General features: G+C 44.0%; 1 protein-coding gene across 2 annotated transcripts in view; it reads left to right on the forward strand.

The window, feature by feature from the left end:
* The first annotated feature begins 20268 nt into the window (after nucleotides 1-20268).
* UBE2H (ubiquitin conjugating enzyme E2 H) overlaps nucleotides 20269-21480 on the forward strand; it is a 101437-nt gene continuing 100225 nt past the window's right edge. The window contains exon 1 of one of the 2 annotated variants that reach the window (XM_063099284.1): nucleotides 20269-20788. In XM_063099284.1, coding sequence (XP_062955354.1) covers nucleotides 20736-20788 — 53 coding nt within the window. In that variant the 5' untranslated portion in view covers nucleotides 20269-20735. The remainder of the gene's footprint in view (nucleotides 20789-21480) is intronic. The other variant, XM_063099283.1, reaches the window with a different exon arrangement.

Here is a 21480-nt window from a genome sequence, read left to right on the forward strand (position 1 = left end):
GGCCATTGCTGTTCCACAGGCTCCTGCAGCCTCCTGGTCCAGCTCCCTGCTCAGAGCTTGAGGATGTCCTCCGTGGAGGCGGGCTCCTTAGCATCCCCTCCCCTGCCTAGACCCCAAGGCCTCTACCAACCTAGTTCTTCTTCCCAGTCCTTGAGCTTCTCCTAGGGTCTGGCTGCTCCTCCTCTCCAACCCCCTGAACATCCACCTCCCCCTCTTTTTTTTTTTTTTTTTTTTGCAGCTGGTTGGCTGGTAATGGGAATCAAACCCTGGACTTTGGTATTATAAACACCTTACTCTAACCCACCACTTTCTTAGACAGTAAAATCTAATCTTTCTGGTAGATTACACAAATGGCCCTTACCTCCTACTCTTATCGCCTCCTGGAGGTAACGATTTCCCAGGAATCAGAACAGAGGCCTGCTTACCATACCAGCAGAGGTAAGGCATTCATTCCTCCTAAGGCATCCACAACAGTAAAAACCCAAGTTGATTCTCAGAAGATTACTCTGCTACATGATGCATTTACATCTCATCCTAACCAAAGAGAGAAAAGAAAGAAAGGTTTCACTTATGTTGTAATTACAGTATGTATGTTTCAGTCTCCCTAATAGCCTTAGAAATATCTTAAGGACAGTTACCCCCTATTACAAATCTTTGTATTCTCAGGGCAGGTACTTAATAAATGTTGGATGAGTGAATGAATTGCCTGTGGAATTCAGAACTCTCACTACAATATTGTACTTACTGGCCATGTTACAAGGCTTAAATACCCAAGGCCTCTGGTATTCTCCTAGCAACAGAGAGCTCCTGATTTTCAGAGGATGACAGCAGCTCATCCTCCTAGTCCTGGGACAAGTTTGTATAAAGCAAAATGTTTGTGATGGAGTTTTCTATCATATGTAGTCAGATCTTTGCCACTTGTGAATATCAGTTCCATGGTCAGTCGGCAGACTTGAAAATTCCTGATTCCTAGCAGTTGGTAAAGTGTTAATAATTTAGCAAATACACTTTTTTCTTTTTGGTGGCTGACTGGTATTGGGATCCGAAATTTGGTGTTATAATGTGCTCTGACCAACTGAGCTAACAACCCAGCCTCCAAATACAGACTTATTTGAGAAATTTTTCACCCAAGAAGAACATTGGAAGATGATTTGTGTGATAGTAGGTTGTTTTCCTTTATTTGCTTGTGTGTGTGTGTGTGTGTGTGTGTGTGTGTGTGTGTGTGTGTGTGTGTGTGTGTGTGTGTGTGTGTGTGTGTGTGTAGGCAGGGGGGAGGGGGTGTTTGCTTTTGTTTTGCTTTATTTTGTTTTGTGCTTGCTCCATCAAAACCCTGGTTTCAAGGTGTTAATAAGACTGACCAAATAATAAACAGCTGAATCAGCAGCACTGCTCCGGAAACAGAGGTACCATGGTATGAAATGTTTCCACCTGTGGAGAAAATGAACATTGTTAGCACAACTGCCCACTGCAGCTGGGGTCATTCCATCCCGGCAGAGCACATGGCCAAATGTGGGCTCCTTGGCACAATCTTCTTAGCCCTTGTGACTCAAGATCTCCTTTCCTTCCCCCTAGAAACAGAGGAGGGCTTGGAAATGCACTCAGTTATGTCAATAACAGGCAAATTGTTATCCCTCAGTAAGAGAAATTTAATTCCAGTGATCTGTGTGTGTGAGCTCAAGAGACATCCATCTAAATCCAGCAGGGTTTGAGAGAAAGGCATCTAATAACCAACAAGCACTCATTTCTACAAAACGAGTCATACCAAACAAATTTATAGATTCTTTTTCTTTTCTCCTTGACTTATTTAACAATCTGGTAGGTAGCTGGAATGCAGTAGGAAGCAAACCCTTGGGCTAGAATCAGAAACAGTCCCCTCAGTACAAAATCAGCCGCACAAAGACACAGTGGTGCACAGCTTAAACTTGAAGTTGTCCTACCTGGATGACTGGGAGGAGAATCAGCACCCAGCCAGAGGCTGTCTCATGACACAAGAGGCGGTATATAGGAAATCTGTTTCTGGTGAACACACTGTATCTGTCACACACAGAATCCACTGGTGAGAGAACAGAACATAATAGAAGGGGGAAAAGGAAAGCGGAGGGGAACAAATATTGAAGGAGTGAACGCCTCAGTAGCAGAGGAACCCTCAGGGCTTTCTTAGAGGGTAAGGAAGGCTGGGAGAAAAATTTTCCACATAAACCTTGGCAATGACCATCTGAGATAGAATTCTAGAAAGGGGACTTTCAGTAAAATGAAAAAGGAGTTTAGGGACCCCATCTGATTAATAAATCATCATTGAGCATTTGATATAGACACCAGTGACTCTGCTAGGCACTAGGAGTATATGGTGAGAGAGATCTGGTTTTCACTCTCATGGAGCTTCCAGTACTGTGAGAGAGACATAAATCAACTAATTACACAAAGACAATCATGAACTTTAACATTTCACAAATATTCTAGTCTCCTGGTTCTGGCCAGCGCTTTGCCTCAGCCACAGTCTGAGTGTTCTCCAGCTACAGTCAAAATAAACCCAGCTCTAACACAACATTCTGGAGATCTCAGAGGACACCTCCTTTCTTCCCCGTAACAGCCCAGAAAGGCAATCTGTTGTTAATGAACAAAATTAAGCTAATTTGGGGCTGACCGGTTGTCCAATTGGTTAGAGCGTGACCTGTAACATCAATGTCAAGGGTTCAGTTCCCCATACTGGCAGCCGCCAAAAAACAAAATTAAGCTAATTTTAGGGGGAGAGGCCGTCAATGATTTACTTTAAAATGTCTTCACACTGGCATTCTCATTATTGCTGGTCGCTGTACTTTTCTGAAAATCAAGAGTCTTAAAATATTCATCCCCTTTGACCCAGGAGTTCCACTTTATTCAGAATACATTCTGAGACAATATTTAAAAAATTAGGGCTGGCCAGTTACTCACTTGGTTAGAGTGTGGTGCTGATGACACCAAGGTCAAAGGTTCAGGTCCCCTTATCGTTCAGCCACCAAAAACAGTATTATGCTCAAACATGTAGTGTTAACTATAATAAAAGGGGGTGGGAGGGTGGGATGCAACAATTGTATCAATTCATCAACAGTTAAATACATCACAGTACACATGTGATGGAGTAGTCTGCAAGAACTGAAAATAATAGGGGTAGGTGCTCATGATACAGTAAGTGGGAAAAAGTTGATGCAAACTCATATATACAATATACTTGAACTATATAAAAATATTTGAACTTAAGAATGAAAATATGCCAAATATTAAGAAAGTTTTCTCTGGGAGATGGGATTATGGATGATGGTTATGTTTTTTATGTGTTCTAAATTTTCCTCACTGGGAAAACATTACTTTTAAAATCAGAAAAAGGGTTATTAAAAGTAAAAAATAATAATTTCAGGCCTGCCAGCAGCTGTAGTTGAGTTTTATCTTGGCTTCTAAATTTTTCCTCAGTTTTCTTGCCAGTCTTCCTGTTCTCTTTGATTCCACTTGAGGTGCTAAGGGCTTGTAAGGTAGGGGTGAGCAGCTGGTTTTGTAAGCTTAGAGGAGCATCCTGGCACCCCTGTGGAATAGTTTCCTCTGAAACCACGCCACCTCCCCCGGCCTTGGCCGCCCTCCGAGGGAGTGGCAGGCATGCAGGTGAACCTCACACACTACAGAGGCCTGGCAGGAGATGTGCCATTCTGGGGCCTCAGGAGGAAGCAAATAACTCTGAGACTCGTGGGGAGTGGGGGAAGGAAGCTGAGACTGGGGAACTAACTGCCTGGGGCCTGAGCCAGCAGAGAGGCCCCTGGGGACTTCACCTTACCCCTTCCCAGCACTAGAGACAGGCATTCCCAGAAGCTTACAGCACCCTTTTTCCTTCCCTTCAAGGTGAGGGAGAAATATTTGAGAATCTGGGGTAACCTAGAATTCAGGAGTTTAACAAGGGAAATATCAGGGATGATAGACAAGTCCTGGCTGGGTCTGGGCTGGGCGGGGGTGTTGCCCCTGATGGTAACCACTGGTAACCAGTACTGGCCTTGTTGGTAGGAAGAGGCCAGGCCGGAGGTGCTGAGACCCTAAGTGTGTTTCAGAAGCTCCTGGGTAAAGAATGTTGGAGGTTTGTCCTCTTTCTGTGCACTGGGCAAAAATCCTGGACAAGGAGGGAGCTTAGATGACACAGTATATACTGGAATTCTTCTGGGCTGCAAGAGTATCTCTTGTCTTTATTCAGTACCGATGAATACCAGAAAGTTTCCTTTTCAGGAGCTCAAAATTCAGGCAGCAAAGAGGTGAACAGAGCGGCAGACAAAGGCACATGTGCATGTGTGAATCCCACAGCACCAGCAGCCAGCATCTGAGGGGAGGAGGAGGTGGGTGAGGACTGGGTGGGGCCTCCTGTGGGAAAACAGGAACATCTATTTAGGGGTAGGAGGGAGAAGGGAACTAGCCTCAGGGGACCACCACTAACCTCAGGAAAGGCCCTGTCAGCCTATAGTTACTTCTGAGGCAGGGAGATACCAAACAAAGAAAGGAGGAAAGATCTTCTAGGGGCTGGAGTGGAAAGCTCTAAGGAGAAAACTTGTGGGGCATTGTGTTGTCCTTCTAGCATACCTGCTCATTCTCCATTGGTGCCCTGTTCCAAACGATCTCTATTCAGATAAATCAGGTTTGTTTCCCATCTATTTACCCATAAGTTACCATAGGAAGATATAGGTTATCTTCATTTTGTTTCATTCATTCACCAATTCATTCAACCCTTGTCTTTACATCAATAATTCCAAAATTTTCACTTAGCAGGCCGCTTCAGGAGAGGCAAAATACCCCTTATCCAAAGTATGGTCAATTGCACTACTTCCCAGACTTTTTCATGGCATGGCTCACAGTAACATGGAAATATTTGTATGACATTCAAGGTAAAAAGACATTCAAGGTAAAAAAAAAAAAAAAAAAAAGGGAAGCAGTCACCAGGCACCTGGTGCTCGAGGGCTCTAGGGGGATCCCTCTCTCTCCCACACACCTGCATCCTGCATCTTGCCACATCACTGGGAATACCTAACCTCACACTAGAAACCAAGCCACTGGAGGAAAAAAAGGCACCTAGGAATAATAAATGGAGAGTATGTCTGTTAGAGACACATGATGAGAAAAAATATATGTCTTATTATGGACACATTTTACATTTGTGCCCAAAGCAAAATACAGACATTCTAATGTGAAGTTCTCATCTCAATTCCTGATGTTATTTCTATGAAGTTCCTGAACTCTCATGTTTATTGCAGCTCTGTTCACAATAGGCAAGAGTTGGAACCAACTTAAATGTCCTTTGATGGATGATTAGATAAAGAAAATGTGGTACATATACACAATGGAATACTACTCAACTGTAAAAAAGAATGAAGGGCCGGCCCCGTGGCTCACTCGGGAGAGTATGGTGCTGATGACACCAAGGCCATGGGTTCAGATCCCTACATAGGGATGGCCGGTTAGCTCACTTGGGAGACAGTGGTGCTGACAACACCAAGTCGAGGGTTAAGATCCCCTTACCAGTGATCTTTAAAAAAAAAAAAAAATGAAATTTGCAGCAACATGGAAGAGCTTGGAGAAAACTTTAAGTGAAATAAGCCAGGCACGGAGAGAGAAATACCACATGTTCTCACCCATATGTGAAAGCTAAAAAAAAGTTGATCTTATAGAAGTAGAGAATAGGGGTTGCTAGACACTGGTCAGGGGAAAGGAGAAGGGGGGAGGGGGCGAGGGTGGTCAGCAGATACAAAATAGTAGAGAGACAGGAAGGAGATCTAGTGTGCTACAGTAGTAGAGACGACCTTTAACAAAAAAGTACTGTGCATCTTTGAATAGCTAGTTGAGATGATGCTAAATGTTCTCAACACAAAAAGGTGACAAATGTTGGAGGTGATGGGTAGACTAAGTGCCCTGATACGATCATTGCACACTGTATGAATGTACCCAAATATCATATTGTACTTTATATATACAATTATCATGTGTCAATTAAGAAAAATAAATTAAAAAGAGAGAGAGAGTAGAATAGCGGTTACTAGAGGCAGGGAAAAGGAGAGGGGAGGGGAGCCAAGGGAAAGGTTGGTAGACTGGTACAAAGTTACAAAGTTACAATTAGACAGGAAGAATAAGTTCTGGTGCACCAGGGTGACAATAACTAGTAATATTGTATTGTGTATTTCAAGATAGCCAGAAGAGAGGATCTTGAATGTTATAACCACAAAGAGATGATAAATGTTTAGGTGATAGATATGCTAACTATTCTGATTAGATTATACAATATATGCATGTATTGAAACAACAAACTGTACTCCACAAACATGTACAATGAAAAAAAGAAATTCTGGAGCTTAGAGCCAGGCAGACCCAATAAACAAACGAATTTATGCCCAAAGCAAAATACAGACATTTAAACGTGACATTCTCGTCTCCGTTCCTAGTGTTATTTCTATGAAGTTCCTGCTAGCCTGCGGTGCCTGGACTACACTTGGAGAGCCATTGGCTGGAGCAGCCTACTCTGGGCCATGGGATGTCTGGTGGTCTCTAGATGTCTATTCTAGCTGCGGGGGGAGGCAATGAGAGTTCATTATTTTTTATTTTTTAGGTGGCTGGCTGGTAAGGGGATCCAAACCCTTGACCTTGGCGTAACACCACACTAACAAACTGAGCTAACTGGCCAGCCCTCCTTATTGCAGTAATTGTAATAACATGTTCCTCAACCACCACAGGTTCTGAACCAAATGAGAACAAGGCCTAGGAATCAGATAAATTGCAATGAAAATATAGTTTTATGAAGTAAGGCAAGTCATAACTAAAGCCAAAATGTTTCATTATTTTAGTTATTATTTTAGTTATACTAAGTTTCCATTTATATTGTCAGAGCTAGGGCTCAGAACCTCCAAGCTCATTGTACAGACTGGGTCCCCAGACCCCTCACACGCAGGTCCATGCTAGGTAATTGGGAAAGATTCCAGAAGCTGTTGGCAGATGATATGAGCTCAGTCCTCATCTTCCTCAGTGGCAGCAGCTTACAGGTCTGGTAGCTTCCAGGTCCGGCAGTGGCAGTGGCCTTGCAGAGGGTCCTAGGGCCACTAGCAGCAGCAGCCTCCAGCAGCAGTGGGGGGCATCCCAGGGATGGGAGGCACCGTGGATCAGAGCCACTCATCCTTACACTTAAGTCCATAACCCAGGACACCTGGGTGCACATGTGCAATTACACTAGATGATAACCAAGGAACACCTGAGCGCATATGCCTGTTTACATCAAATGCTTGGCAAGATTCTGAACATCTGAGGGGACCTGACCATTTTTCCTATATTTTCCCAACAAGTTTTATTACTGAAAAATCTGGGTTGGAAAAAATGTGGTACCTACATCCAAATGGGCTTCCTATTTTTTCTCCTAGAATTAAACTTTCCCTACAGTGTTATGCAAAGCTGTCGTATAACTGCAGAGCAACCACCCCCATCCCTCCTGCCAGGGATTGGCTGCATGCTGCATGGAGTGCTAGAGGTCGAGAGAAAGGTTAGAGGTATTTTTACAGTACCATTCCCTCCAAAGAGGAGAGAAGTTTCCATTTAAGGGGGGCAATGTAGAAATACAGGGTGATGAAAACAGCCCAAAAGGTATCTGGGGGTTTGTAAACCCCTAACCCTCAAGTAAATGCATAGTTTGCCTGCCTGTCTTAATGTGACTTCCTAGAGAACAGAGCTTAAGACCAAGCCCCAGAGTTAATGTTTCACTGAGAGGTTGCAAGCCCAGGACAGCAAGAGTGAGGAAAGAAGGAAAGCGAGGTAGGAAAGGAAAGCAATCTAAGACTGGGCGTTATGGGTATGGAAGACACGTGGTTGCTGGCTCACTCATTCGGGATGCTTCCGAGTATTGGAACAATCAGCTGGGGAGAAAGCAGCAGGGGGAGCGGTTGCCAGCTCCTCCCAATCTCTTCTCTCTTTCCGGTCAAAGTTTAACTCCTTCTCATGTCTGGATTGTGTTGCTGGGCTCCTCTGAGCAGCTGCTAGGAAGCCAGAAGTTCCCTGAGTCTAGTAGGACTTGGGTGCTGGAGCTGCTGCACCTTGGCCCTCACCCCCTGGGGGAGACTGAGGCAGTGGCTGTGCAAGGAGATAACGCAATGGCAGTGACAGCCATGACTGTGGGACCACAGAAGGATGCAAGCCAGTGCAGCTGCCTCTAGTCAGGAAGCAGGGCCAGACTGGGACAGGAGCGAGGCAGGGAAGGGGCGGGGGTTAGCAAATCTAGGAAGGTGCCTAAACTGGGGCCAGAACACTGACTTAGGAAAAACTATCTTGCTTGTGAATTTGTTCAGCCTCTGATGCTCTGGGTAGTCAGATGTATGGTGACTGCTGCTCTGGTAAGCACTGGTTAACAAAAAAATCATGTGAGTTAAGAGATTTCTTATGCTCTCTCCTCATGACAAAATGATGCAACTGTCTGCAAGGGCCCAGAGCCTTGGCAAGTTTTTTTTTTAAGTTTATTTATTAATATTATTTTTTTACATTCTAAGATGTTGCAAAGCAGTTGGAGGGGAGTGGGAGATGGGAAAGGGGAAGGAAATAGGATGCGAGAAGGAGGAAGGAGGGGGGATGTGGTTGGGGCCCGTGGCACCCCCCCTCATTCCTTCAGGGGAGACCAGGAGGCTCAGTCGTTGCTGGGCTGGATGCAGATGTCAGGGGATGTGGCCGAAGCCCTTGACCCCCCACTACCCTGGCTCTGGAGACCAGGGGACTTCCGGCAGTGGCTTGGTGGTTGTCGCTAGGCTGGTTGTGGGTGTCAGAGGGGCATGGCTGAGGAGACCTTGGCAAGTTTAAGCTGGGCCTGCAAGTATACAGAAGGCCTGGATCATTGGCCTAACCACTGACCAAGAAGCCAGAAACACGGTAGTGGGATAGCATCACTTTTAACCAAACGAAATGTGGTACAAATCAAACCAATCATTAAACAGTTTAGTAGCAATCATCATCCTTCTTTCCTCCCCCTGCCTGCCATCATGGACTGTCAGCTGAAGGCACTTTTGGATTCTTTGTCATGTGACCGCTGGAGTAAGGCCAGGGCCATCGTAAGCCAAGGCAGCCAGAGCACCCTGGGGAAAACCTCAGTCTTACAGACATTGGGAGAATGTGAAAATGAGAGAAATTGAGGAAAGGAAAGGAGCCAAGAGTTCTGGTTTCTCACTTTAGTTTTCTTTTTCTTTGGTCAACTAAGCAAATTTGTACATTCCACTTTCCCCTATCGCAACTCCATTTCTCCTTTAGCAAAATTAATGGAAGAGTCCTGGCTGTCATTGAAAGGAACAGAAAAATTTGGTTAAATTTTTTCAGGCTTAATTTGTTTCTGTTTTTCTTTGCAGCTGGCTGGTACAGGGATCAAAACCTGGACCTTGGTATTATGAGCGCCACACTCTAACCGAGCTAACCAGTCAGACTTAACCTATTTTTAGAATGGGTTCCGATGCAATCTAAACTGTTATATGTGTAACCTTCCTGGTATCACCCAATCTTCCTCCATAGTCTACCAGGGATGAGTAGATGAATTTCCCAGATGCCCATGACAGAGCCGGGAATGGAATTCAGAATTCCCAGATCTTGAGGCCTTCTCCCTCAGGGCCGAGTGCCTTCCCATTCCTTTTCAGAGAGCAGTGCCAGACTGGAGCTTTGAGTGCAGAAACCTTGACTTTACACAGGCTGTGTTTTAAGTGCAAATGGCTTAACGTGTTTCAGGCACAGAAAATACAGAGATGAGGAAGACAATTCCTGCTCAGAATGTAGTAGGGATGCTGGACTGGAAACAAAGCCACTCCAACCACATGACACCCATAAAATAGAAGTGCTGTGTACACATAGGACACAGCAAGGTACACTTGCCTGCAATAGACGGTCTCAGATGGGCAGGTATGTTTGCCCTCTCAGGAGACCTTGACCTTGGGATAAAATGGGATACTGCCCCAGAGAAGGCAAAGTAAGTGCATTTATCAAAAAGAAAAGCTATGGGGCCGAGCCCGTGGCGCACTTGGTAGAGTGCTGCGCTGGCAGCACGGCGACGCTCCCGCCGCGGGTTCGGATCCTATATAGGACTGACCGGTGCACTCACTGGCTGAGTGCCGGTCACGAAAAAACGACAAAAAAAAAAAAAAAAAAAAGCTATGGTTCTTCTTAGTAGACAGAAGATAAAAGGCCTTTCTGAGGAGGTGGGTGAAGTACAGTCATGCACTCAGGAGCTTCCTTCTCTCCAGTCCCCCATACCTCTGCCTGGTTAACGCGGAGAGGACATGCGGTCAACGTTTGTCCCTGTTGGGACCTGGAGCAACAAGGAAAAGGAAGACTTTTTCCCTCCATTCTTTTAAAAACTAAATTAATTAAATTATGTTTTATATCACTTTTAGGTTTACAGTGAAATTGAGGTCAAAGTACAGATAGTTCCCATCACCCCCACCCAGCAACATACACACAGTCTCTCCTGTTATTAACATCTTACACTTGTGTGGTATGTTTGTTACAATTATGAACCAGTATTGATATATTAACTCAATTTTACATTAGAGTTCACTCTTCGTGTCATACAATTCTATGGGTTTTGCCAAATGCATGCCACATACTCACCTTTACAGTATCATACAGAGTAGTTCCGCTGCCCTAAAAATCCTTCGTGCTCCACCTATTCATCCCTCTCTCCCTCCTTCCTCCTCAGAAACCCTGGCAACCATTACTTCAAAAATTTATAATTTTTTTTTTTTGGTGGCTGGTATGGAGATCCGAACTCATGATCTTGGTGTTATAAGGCTGTGCTCTAAACAACTGAGCTAACTGGCCAGCCCCAAACATATATAATTTCTTTTTTTTGTCTGGCCAGTACAGGGATCATACCCTGGACTTTGGTGTTATCAGCACCACAGACTAACCAACTGAGCAACCAGCCGGCACCCTCCCCTTTTTTTTAACAACACATTTACTGATAATTCACATACCATACAATTCACTCATTTAAAGTGTACAATTCAATAGTTTCTAGTATATTCATAGATTGATTCATGCAACCATCACCACAATTTAGAATATTTTCATTGCTGCAAAAAGACATCCTGCACCCCTTAGCTGCCCCCTCCCCTTTCCTTCCATTTCTCCCAGCCTTAGACAACTACCAGTCTACTTTCTGTCTCTATAGATAGTCCTATTCTGGACATTTCCTGCAGAAGGAATCGTAGACTGTGTGGTCTTTTGTACTGGTTTCTTTCCTTTAGCATAATGTTTTCAGTATTCACCTATATTATAGCATGTATTTGTACTTTTCTTTTTATTGCTGAATACTATTCCATGGTATGGATATACTACATTTTATTTATCCACACATCGGTGGATGAACAGTTGGGTGTTTTCCACTTCTTGTCTATTATGAATGCTGCTTATAAACATCTGTATACAAGTTTTTGTGTGGAAGAGTAGGACTTTTCAGTTAGTCATTAACAAGCATCTATTAACTGCCTGTTGTATTCATAGCATAGGGGTGAGACGGAGGATGAGGGAAGGGATGTAGAAGGGCAAAGACCCCCCAAAACTATAAATATAAAATGTAATTCCTGTACTCTGTCTAATTGGAGAAGCCAGACTAAGCATTCAAGAAATAATCATCATAAAAAAATGGAGGGGGTGGCTGGTTAGCTCAGTTGGTTAGAGCTCAGCTTTATAACGTCAATGTCACAAGCTTGGAACCCTTTACCAGGCAGCTGCCAAAAAAAAAAAAAAAAGAAAGAAAGAAAGAAACAAGCAAACAATCATCATTGACTAACTTTTTCTTTTTTGGCAGCTGGCCAATACAGGGATCCAAGCCTGTGACCTTGGTGTTATAAGGCTGAGCTCTAACCAACTGAGCTGTAACTAAATGGCCAGCCTGATCATTATTAACATTTGAGTGCTTATTTAATTCTGACAGTCAGGCCACAGGGGTCAGCCCTGTTTTGCAGAGGAAATTGAAGCACAGAGAAGTTAAGTAGCTTTCCAAGGTCACACAGCTAGTGATGGGCTAGGTCAGGATTCAAACTGAGATCATCTTGTCCCAGAGCCTCGTTTTTTTGAAAAAGTGTATGATGGAAATTTTCAAACACACACAAAATTAGAGAGAATAATATAATAAACGTATTCCTCATTCAGCTTCAATAATTACCAATATGCAGCCAATCAGAGGCTAATCAAAACCATTATGCTGCACTGCCCTCTGTGAGTAACGAAATGCTAAAATGAATGGTAGTAGGCACAGTTCTGATAATTCATTCATATTTGTTGAGCACCAGCTTTATGCCAGGTACTGTTCTAGGTGCCATGGATTCAGCAGTGAACAAAAGGGACCAAATCTCTGCTCCTATATGTATATACACAGGCTGGCCGGTTAGCCCAATTGGTTAGAGTGCAGTGTTATAAAACCAAGGTCAAAGGTTCGGATTCCTGCGCCAGTAAGCTGCCAAAAAATATATATATGAACACACAATCATGTAATGCAACGTCAGGCGGTAAATGCTATAGCAAGAACTAAATGCAAAGGGGAAATAGACCCTTTGCATCAATAGAGAGATCTGGCAGTTGATCACCACTTTAGCCAAGGGATCAACATTAGCATCACTTATAGAGGGACAACCTGGAATGATGTGCCTCTCTATGAAGTGATACAATATGAAGTAACCAACATGACCTATGGAGCATTGTATTTTTGCCCCAAATATTTATTCTGAATATACTGAGGCCTTCAGATCAATTTTCCAGTATATAGGAAATACAGAAGATAGAGGAATAAGTTAAAAGACACTACAAAGAAACAATTAGTTAATGACAAAACAAAAGACATTCAAGACAATTGGCTTTGTTACTTCAAAACGTCAATGCCACAGGAAACTAAAGGGGGTAGGGGAGGCTGTTCTAGATTACCGCAGACTGCAGAGATATAAAATCAAAATACATTATGTGAACCTTAATGGATTCTGATTCAAAAAAAGCTATAAAGGGGGTAATTAAGAACATCTGATTATGGACTGGAAATTAGATGATATTAGGGGAAACATTGTTCATTTTCTTATGTGTGATAATGATATGGTTATAGAGGAAAAACATCATTATTTTTAAGATGTTCATGCTGAAGTACGTAGGACTGAAGTCTCTTGGTATCTGAAACTTATTTTCAAAAGCTTTAGCAAAAAAAAGTACACATATACATACATGCCTACAAGTAGGTAAAGGCAAATACGAGTACTCCAAAGTGTCAACAGTTGTTAAATCTGGGTGGTAGGTATTTTATTTGGGTGATTATTGTATTATTCTCTCAAATTTAAGGTATATTTGAACATTTTCAAAATAAAAATCTAAAATAATTACCCCCGAAACACCCAAATAAAAGCATACAACAAAAAAATGATACATATGTGAGGTGATAGATATGTTAATTAGCTTGATTTAACCATTTCACAATGTAGACATATATCAAAACATCACACTGCACACCATAAATATATACAATTTTTATTTATCAATTAAATCTTAATAAAAAATAGCTAATAGCAGTACTATATATGTAATTGCTATGTATGTGTGTATTATATATACACATGCATATAAAAATGTATTTACAAAAATATATTTCATTTGTGTATTAAATAAAGGTATATTTAAACTTTAAAAACATCTCTCTGGCTACTGGGTGGAGAATAGACTGGGGTGGGATGGGGGTCACGGTGGGCAGGAGTGGGAGCAGAGAGGGTGATGTCTCAGATTATGTGGGAGACATGGGGAGGAGGACTTAGTTTTAGCAAATATGCTGAAGGGGGTCTCATGGGGCTTGCTGATAGACAGGGTGAGGGGTGAGGAATAAAGCAGTCCAGGGAGGTTCCAAAGACAGTCTGAGCAACTGTCTGGATGGTGGTGCCATTTGCTGAAATGGGGAACACTGGAGGGAGACAGACTTTTCCTTTTCCAAGAACATTAATTTGGTTTACAATGGCCTGGAAGTCTTCATGATCATGAAGGAGGTAGAATTTTAGTTGGTTGTTAAAAATAATGAGTTCACAATATCTACAAATTAAGTTTTTCATTTAACAAACAAGGAGGCACAGCAGATTGCAAATGGCATGGGCTTTGAAGTTGGGGACCTGGATTTGAATCCTGATGCTTCCATTACATCAACATCTGTGTGACCTTGGGCAAATTACTCGACTTCTTTGAACGTAAGGTTTCTTTTGTGCGTGTGTGTTTTCATATTGGTAACAATATAGTTTTTTATTTTAACATTTATTTGTACATATTCTGGGCACAGTATGTTGTTTCAATACATGGATATACTTGCCCAATGATTCATTTAGGGTAGATAGTACAGTTTTGTACCCATTTGTACACCACTTTTCTTCTCCCCACCTCAACTCTGGTAACCATTGTTCTACTTTCTACTTTTATGAGAACCTTTTTTGTTTAGATTCTACATGAGTGATATCATGTCGTATTTGTTCTTTTTTTTTTTTTTTTTTTTTTGCTTGGCTTACTGAACATTGTGAGAACCTAAGGTTTCTCATCTGTCCTGCCAACTTATAAGGTTATAACACACTTTGGCACATTGCCTGATACTGAGTAGGTGCTCAATATACAAGGTTTCCTGCCACTCTAAAGAGACCATTAGGAAGAACTAACCTTTGTGAGCTTTCAAGTGACTGCCTTAAGCAGTTAATCTTTTGTTGCCTTTCAGCCCCAGTCTTCCTTTCTTCCTTTTATTCATTCAATATTTGAGAGCCTACTGTGCGCCATATACTGATCTAGACATTGGATGTATAGCAGTGAATGAAATAGACAAAATCCCTTTTTCATGAGGCTTACAGTCTGGTAGAGGGAGAAGACAAATTGCTAAATAAAATATAGTATATGTGATGGTAGTAAATCCTAGGGAGAAAAAACAAGAAAAGGAAAGAGGAGGTGCTTGGGTAAAGTTGGGACTGCAGTTTTAATCTATATGTGTGTGTGTGTGGCTGGCTGGCACAGGGATCCAAACCCTTGACCTTGGTGTTCCAAGGCTGTGCTTTAACCAACTGAGCTAACAGCCAACCTGAGACTACAATTTTAAATAAGTGCTCAAGGAAGGCTGTACTGAGAATGTGAGATTTTTAGCAAAGACCTAAAGGAGATTAGAGAGTAAGCCATGTGCTTATTATCTAGGGGAGGAATATTTAAGGATGAGAGAGTGGCAAGTGCAAGGGCCCTGGGGCAGGAGCACGCTTGGTGTATTTGAGGAACAGCAAGAAGTCCAGTATGGCTAGAAAGGAATGAGTGAGGGAAAAAGGGTAGGGAAGCTCCTGTTGGGCCTTGGAAGCCTGTGATGAGTTTAGCTTTAACATAGCATGAAATGGGAAGCCCTTGAAGGGTTTTGAACAGTGGGCAGACAAGGTGTGATTTATGATTTAAAAGGATTGCTGACTTCTGTCTGAGTGAAGAGAGGAAGCTAGTTGGGAAGTGATTGTAGTAATTCAGGTAATGGATTGTTAGAAGTAGTGGAGAAAATGTTCTTGATATATTTTGATGGTAGAGCCAACAGGATATCCTGATCATTGGATGTAGGACTTAGGAAAAGAGAAGGGTCAAGGATCACAGTCCGAGGACTTTGGCCTGACCACCTGTAAGGATGTATTAGGTTGAACCAAATGAAATTGCCAATATTTGACAGTTCTTAACCTTAAAAGGCAATTTCATATATTTCAACTTAATAATTGCCATTTACTGAGATGAGGAGACTATGTGAGGAAGAGGTGCAGGGGTGATATCAGAAGTTTATTTTGGGACATGAGGCAGCTGTATATATGTGTATGGAGTACAGGGGTGAGGGCCCGTATCAGAAATGTATATTTAGGGAGTCAGCTTACAGATGCAATTAAAGCTTTGAGACTGCATGAGGTCACCTAGCGATTACATGCAGATAGGGAAGAGCAGAGGCCCAAAGACTCAGCCTGGGGCCTCCAGCTTTTCCAGATCCGGGAGATGAGGACGCAGCAAAGGCACAAGGCCCCAACTGGCAAAACAATGGCTCCAAATAGGGGAGCCAGCCCAGGTGAGAGCTCCCAGAGGTAGGTGTGAGCAATGTCCAACCTTGCTCCCTCCTTGAAGTTTGGCAATGGGGAGTGTGTGTGCAGGGAGGTGGGGGTTGCTGATAATACCTCTTCTAGAACTAGCACTTTATTTTTTTGGCAGCTGGCCAGTATGGGTCTGGCATATTAGAAGTTGTATCATGTCCTATTTCACCTAGGCAAAGGTATCATCCAGTTTTACAGATGAGGAGACTGAGGCATAAAGATTCAGTTACTTGCCCAAGACTATATCCATAATAGGTAGGCGTGGTGCTGATAACACCACGGTCAAGGGTTCAGATCCCCTTGCCTGTAGAACAGGGACTGGAAAGCGTGTCTAAGTTCCATGCTCTCAATCATGCTGCATGTTCCTGAGCTCTGACTGCTTCTCTGGGGATAAACTGTGACGAGGTTACATGGAGATGACTTGAAATGAGTCATCTTAAGCTTTTATTTCCACAGCAGCAAAGAAACTGCTGATATGATTACCTTCTAGAAGGATCTGGACCTGTGATCCCAGATGCCAAGGGTGCCTGCTCAAAAGGAACCACTTTCCAGTTGAGAAACTGTCAAGTGGAATCAGGCTGCCTTATTTGGGGGATTTTCATGCTTAGCGTGGACATCAATAAATTCACTTTGGTTCCAGAGTCATTGGGGTTAACAGGTAACTTCAGAGACAGAGCAGCTTCTGGGCGGGGCTCTTCCATTCACTCCAAATGCTTGGTTTTATCTGACTCCCTCTTCCGGTCTTGCTCAAAGCAGTATGTTCTCTCCAAACTTGTTTTCTTGCCTTGGAGAAGCTGCTCCTGAGATCGGAGACTTCAGGGGTCGAGCTTGGCCCTGCCCTGGGCAGAGATAAACAGGCCCCAAATACATTTTCCAGATTGCAGCACTCGTGAGTTGGGCAGGGTCGACAGCTGTTCTCTCACAGGCACCCGTTGGTTGTGCCTGATAAGGAAGAACATGGCTCATTCCAGGGCACCGTCGTGTGTGCTCATATAAACAAACACTCCCAGGCCCCAGTGTTGTCAGTCAATTATTGATATTCTGAATGGCTGAAACATTGGAAAAAGAGGTGAGTATAAACTTCCCTCTGCTAAGGAGGGGCCCCAGTTTTTGAAGCCCAAATAAGTGAAAACAGGGCTATGATTTGGCTCTTCTTTGGGGCCATGTTTTGAACCTACCTGGTCAAGGGCAGGCTCAGCTCTGGACAGAGGAGAGAAGGATCGCAGTGGGGAAAGGAGGAGTTGGTCAGAATAGGAGAGGTGGATTTATGAACAAATGGCAAAATGCCCAGAGAGAAAAGGTGTATAGGGCTGGTTGGTTAGCTCAGTTGGTTATAGCATGGTATTGACACCAAAGTCAAGGGTTCAGATCCCCTTACCAGCCAGCCGCCAAAAAACAAAACCAGTAGAAAAGGTGTATCATAAAAATGTGAATGTACCTTCACCACAAAGAGAAGGAATTGATGTTGTGACATTTCAAAAACAACAAAACCCAAAAAGTAAATTCCCTTCTCCTTAAATGATATACAGTATCATGTATAAGGAGTGGGGACAGGAGCATTGATATTTCTAATTATATGATAATACCACCACCGATACCATATTAGACTTTGTAATCAACACTTCATGTTACCTTAAGGAAATCAACTTATAGTTTACAAGGGGCTTTCATTTTTATTTTAATTTTATTTTTTTCCATATTCTTTTCCATTTGCTCAACTCACTCCAGTGGGTAGGGCATTATGAGCTACATTTTATAGATGAGAAAACTGAGGGTCAGGGAGGATCTATGCAATCAACTGAGACATAATTAAGAGCTGGGGAGGAGCAGGTTTTTCCTAAGTAACTCAGGGCGAAAATACTTACTAAAGACACAGTAACTCTTCTTCAGAATGATTCCTTATCAATGTTTGTTCTGATGGCTAAATCTCCATTGCATTTCTAGGTAGAGAAGCCCCACCTTCTCCAGTGTTGTCCACAAGTTTCCCTAACTAAACACGCCTCTGACTGTGTTTGCCCAGTACTTGGGTCACAGCAGTTATGGCAGGAGTGAAGATTAAAGCACCAGGGAAAATCTAGGCTCCACCCCATGCTTTTCTTTCTCAAGTGTTCCTTCCTTGACCTATGCTTTCTGTCTGTCTTGGACTCCACACTTTGAGTTCTGGAAATAACACCTTTGGGTCCTCTAAGCTTGCCACTGTTGCTCTCAGGCTGGGAAGAAACTTCAGAGGACACTCAGACTTTCCCTTGTTTGCATAGGACACTACGGGAGAACTTAACCCACCTGAAATGATCAGGCAGGTATTTTGAAAATGTCAATGCCTATCAGAATCTTAAAGGCAGTGGTCCTCAAGCTTTGACCTGCATCAGAATCATCTGGGGAGCTTGTTAAAGACATGGATGTCCAAGCCCTACCTCAGACCTTCTGAATCAAAATTCCCAGGAGTGTGATCTGGACATTTGTGAACTTAACAAGCTCCCAGGTGATTCTGAAGTACACCAAGCTTGAGAAGCACTGTCTTAAGAGTTAACCAGGTGAAGGATAGTGGGGAGCCATTCTGGGAGAGAGGATAGCAGCAACAGAACCTATAGGAGACCCAGTTAGGAAGACAAGTCTGTCTTTATCTCCCTTTAACAAAGCAGTCAAATAAAGGGGGTTAGAAATCTTTTTATTGAGACATATTCTCCTTCTGACAGTTTGCTATGTGTGATAGGAAAGAGAAATGCAGAAGCAGCTAAAACAGCCCATCTTTTAGAACATAGAAGAGGAGAGAATGAAGAGTTATTGTTTAATGGGTACGAAGTTTCTGCTGGGGATGATGAAAAAGTTCTGGAAGTGGATAGTGGTGATGGTTGCACAGCATTGTGAATGTATTTAACGCTACTGACTTATACACTTAAAATATGGTTAAAATGGTTAAGTTTTATGTTATGTATATTTTACAATTTAAAAAGTATCCTTTCTTTTTGAGGAATGGAATTATAGAAGCAAACAATGTTCAACTTTAGCAGATTATTGCTGCCCAGGTGTGTGTGTGTGTGTGTGTGTGTGTGTGTGTGTGTGTGTGTGAGAGAGAGATTATGTAAACTGATTCAACTCATAGCACATGGTCTGATAAAGTACAAATATATGCATAGCCATACCCCAGTCACCAAAAACAAGATGCCTGGAGTACTCTCCCCTGCCCCCTTTGCCTGGTTGACTACTGGGTTCGAGATCACTTCTTTTGGAGTGCCTTGTAGAGCAGTATCTCTGAAACTTCATTGTGCATAAGAATCACCTGGGGACCTTGTTAAGCTGCAAATTCTAATTCAGTAGGTCTGAAGTGAAGCTCTAGTCTGTATTTATGTATTTCTAACAAGTTCCCCGGCGACACTGACCTTATAGACCATACTGGGAGAGCTGTGTAAATTTAGTCTTTCTTAGTTCAACATTATATCCTCATGTCCAGCAAAATGATTAGCACATAGGAGGTGCTTAATAAATATTTATTGAATGAATAAATGAGTATATAGGATTTGTGTAGGAGTTTGGAGGGCAAATCAATCTTTGTCCTGAACTACAGCATGTTTAGGGTGTTTCTGCTTCTGTCATTCACTTACTTTGTGAGATTATCTCATACTCTGTAGAATAAGGATGTTAATACTAAATTATTTCTGGCCTTGCCACCTTGCTGCCTCAGCTCCAATCCTTGAAATAGTGGTCCTATACACGTGAGTGTAATGAATCCTGGTTCGCAAGACCTGAGGAAGCCTTGTTATGGGCTACAATCCCTGCAGACAAATTTTCTTCATCCAAGGAGGGAGCAGAGTGCAGGGAACCTGCTAATATGCGGGTTTCCAGATTTTGGTGAATGAGTATTGCTACCTTGGCCTCCTCCAAATAAAAAAAAGCCATTTAACAGAGCGTGTGAGAAGGAAGTTCATTACCCTAAAACACATGAATGTAATAATATTGCCATTATTTACTATTATCGTTTATGATGTTGATACGACACTGGCAGTTGAGCGATTAAGTGTGTGGGGAAGTTGGGGGAGGGGCAGAGGAATGTGAGCGGGCAGGAGAAAGAGGAACTACATCTCCCAGAATGCCCCGCGAGGGGCCACGCCGCGGCGGCGCCCCACCCCTTTCGCCGGCTGGGCCCGCCTCCTGGGGTGACGTCACCTCTGTGACGTCACGCCGCCCAGAGCGAGGCTGGGGTAGAGAGGCCGACTGAGCAGGAGTCGTCCGCTTGTCGTGGAGGCTGCTAGGAGCCGGCGAGAGGGTGAGCGGGAGAGCAGGCGAGCGAGCTAGAGCAGGCAGGTGGGAGCGTCGCGCGGCGCAGAGGAGGTCCGGGGCCGGGCCGCGTCGGAACCACAGCCAGAGAGGGGCAGCCCGAGCCGGGCGCCGCGGGGTCCCCACCCCCACTCGGCCGGACAGTGCGCGGTGTTCCCCCGGGCTGGGGGCGGCGGCGGCGGCGGCGGCGGCGGCTGACGGGACCGACAGGACCGCGGGGGTGTTGCCACTTCGACCGAGGAGCCGGCGCGGCCGCGGGCTCCTCAGAGCCGGGGCCTGGGGCCCGTGACAGAAGGGCCGAGGAAGGGAGAGAGGCGGCGGCGGCGCAGGCGACGGGGAGGCATTGGCGGCGGCGACACCATGTCATCCCCCAGTCCGGGCAAGAGGCGGATGGACACGGACGTGGTTAAGCTGTATCCTTCGTGGAGGGGAATTCGGGCTGTGTGTTGGGCCAGGGCGGGGGGTGGGGGGCGGCGTGAAGCCTAAGCAAGGGCCCTGGGGCACTCCAGGCCACTGTCCGAGACTCCCTTCCCTTCCCCCAGTGTCTACGGCGGCTCCTTGGTACCTCCCAGTAGCCGAGAGCCTTTTCAGCTCCCTCTTTATCTGCAGCACCCCGAAATATGCGTTGTTTCTCGCTCTTCCTGCACCCCCATGTGCCCGTGACTTTCCTCCACGACGTCTGGACTCCCAAGACAGCCTTTTTTTTTTTTTTTTTGGCAGGACCAGCTGCCTCACTACTCTTCACCACCGAGCTTATCTTCAGGGTCTCTCTTTCCTGTTTGCTCGCTCTGGATTTAGGGTCTCCAAGTAGAAATTCCCGAGAGGGAAGCCTTTCTCCCTCTCTGGAGATGTCCCCATTCCCTTCTCTCGCAATGCATCTTGAACTGGGGTAACTCAAGCAACCTCCTTTATCCCTAATTCCTTTCTATATTAGGAAGAAAGTAGTCTGCTCAGGGCCCCTTCTTTAATAAAGAGCTCTGTATTTTAAATCAGAGACTCCTGTGAAGCTTTCTGGTCCCTAGGAGAACCCTACTGTTTTCCTTTACATTGACAAAGCCTATCCCACCCATAGTTGTATGTGGTGAGGACCCCCAGGCCCTCTAGC

Source organism: Cynocephalus volans, chromosome 6, assembly GCF_027409185.1.
Source record: "Cynocephalus volans isolate mCynVol1 chromosome 6, mCynVol1.pri, whole genome shotgun sequence".
NCBI classification, from domain to species: Eukaryota; Metazoa; Chordata; class Mammalia; order Dermoptera; family Cynocephalidae; genus Cynocephalus; species Cynocephalus volans.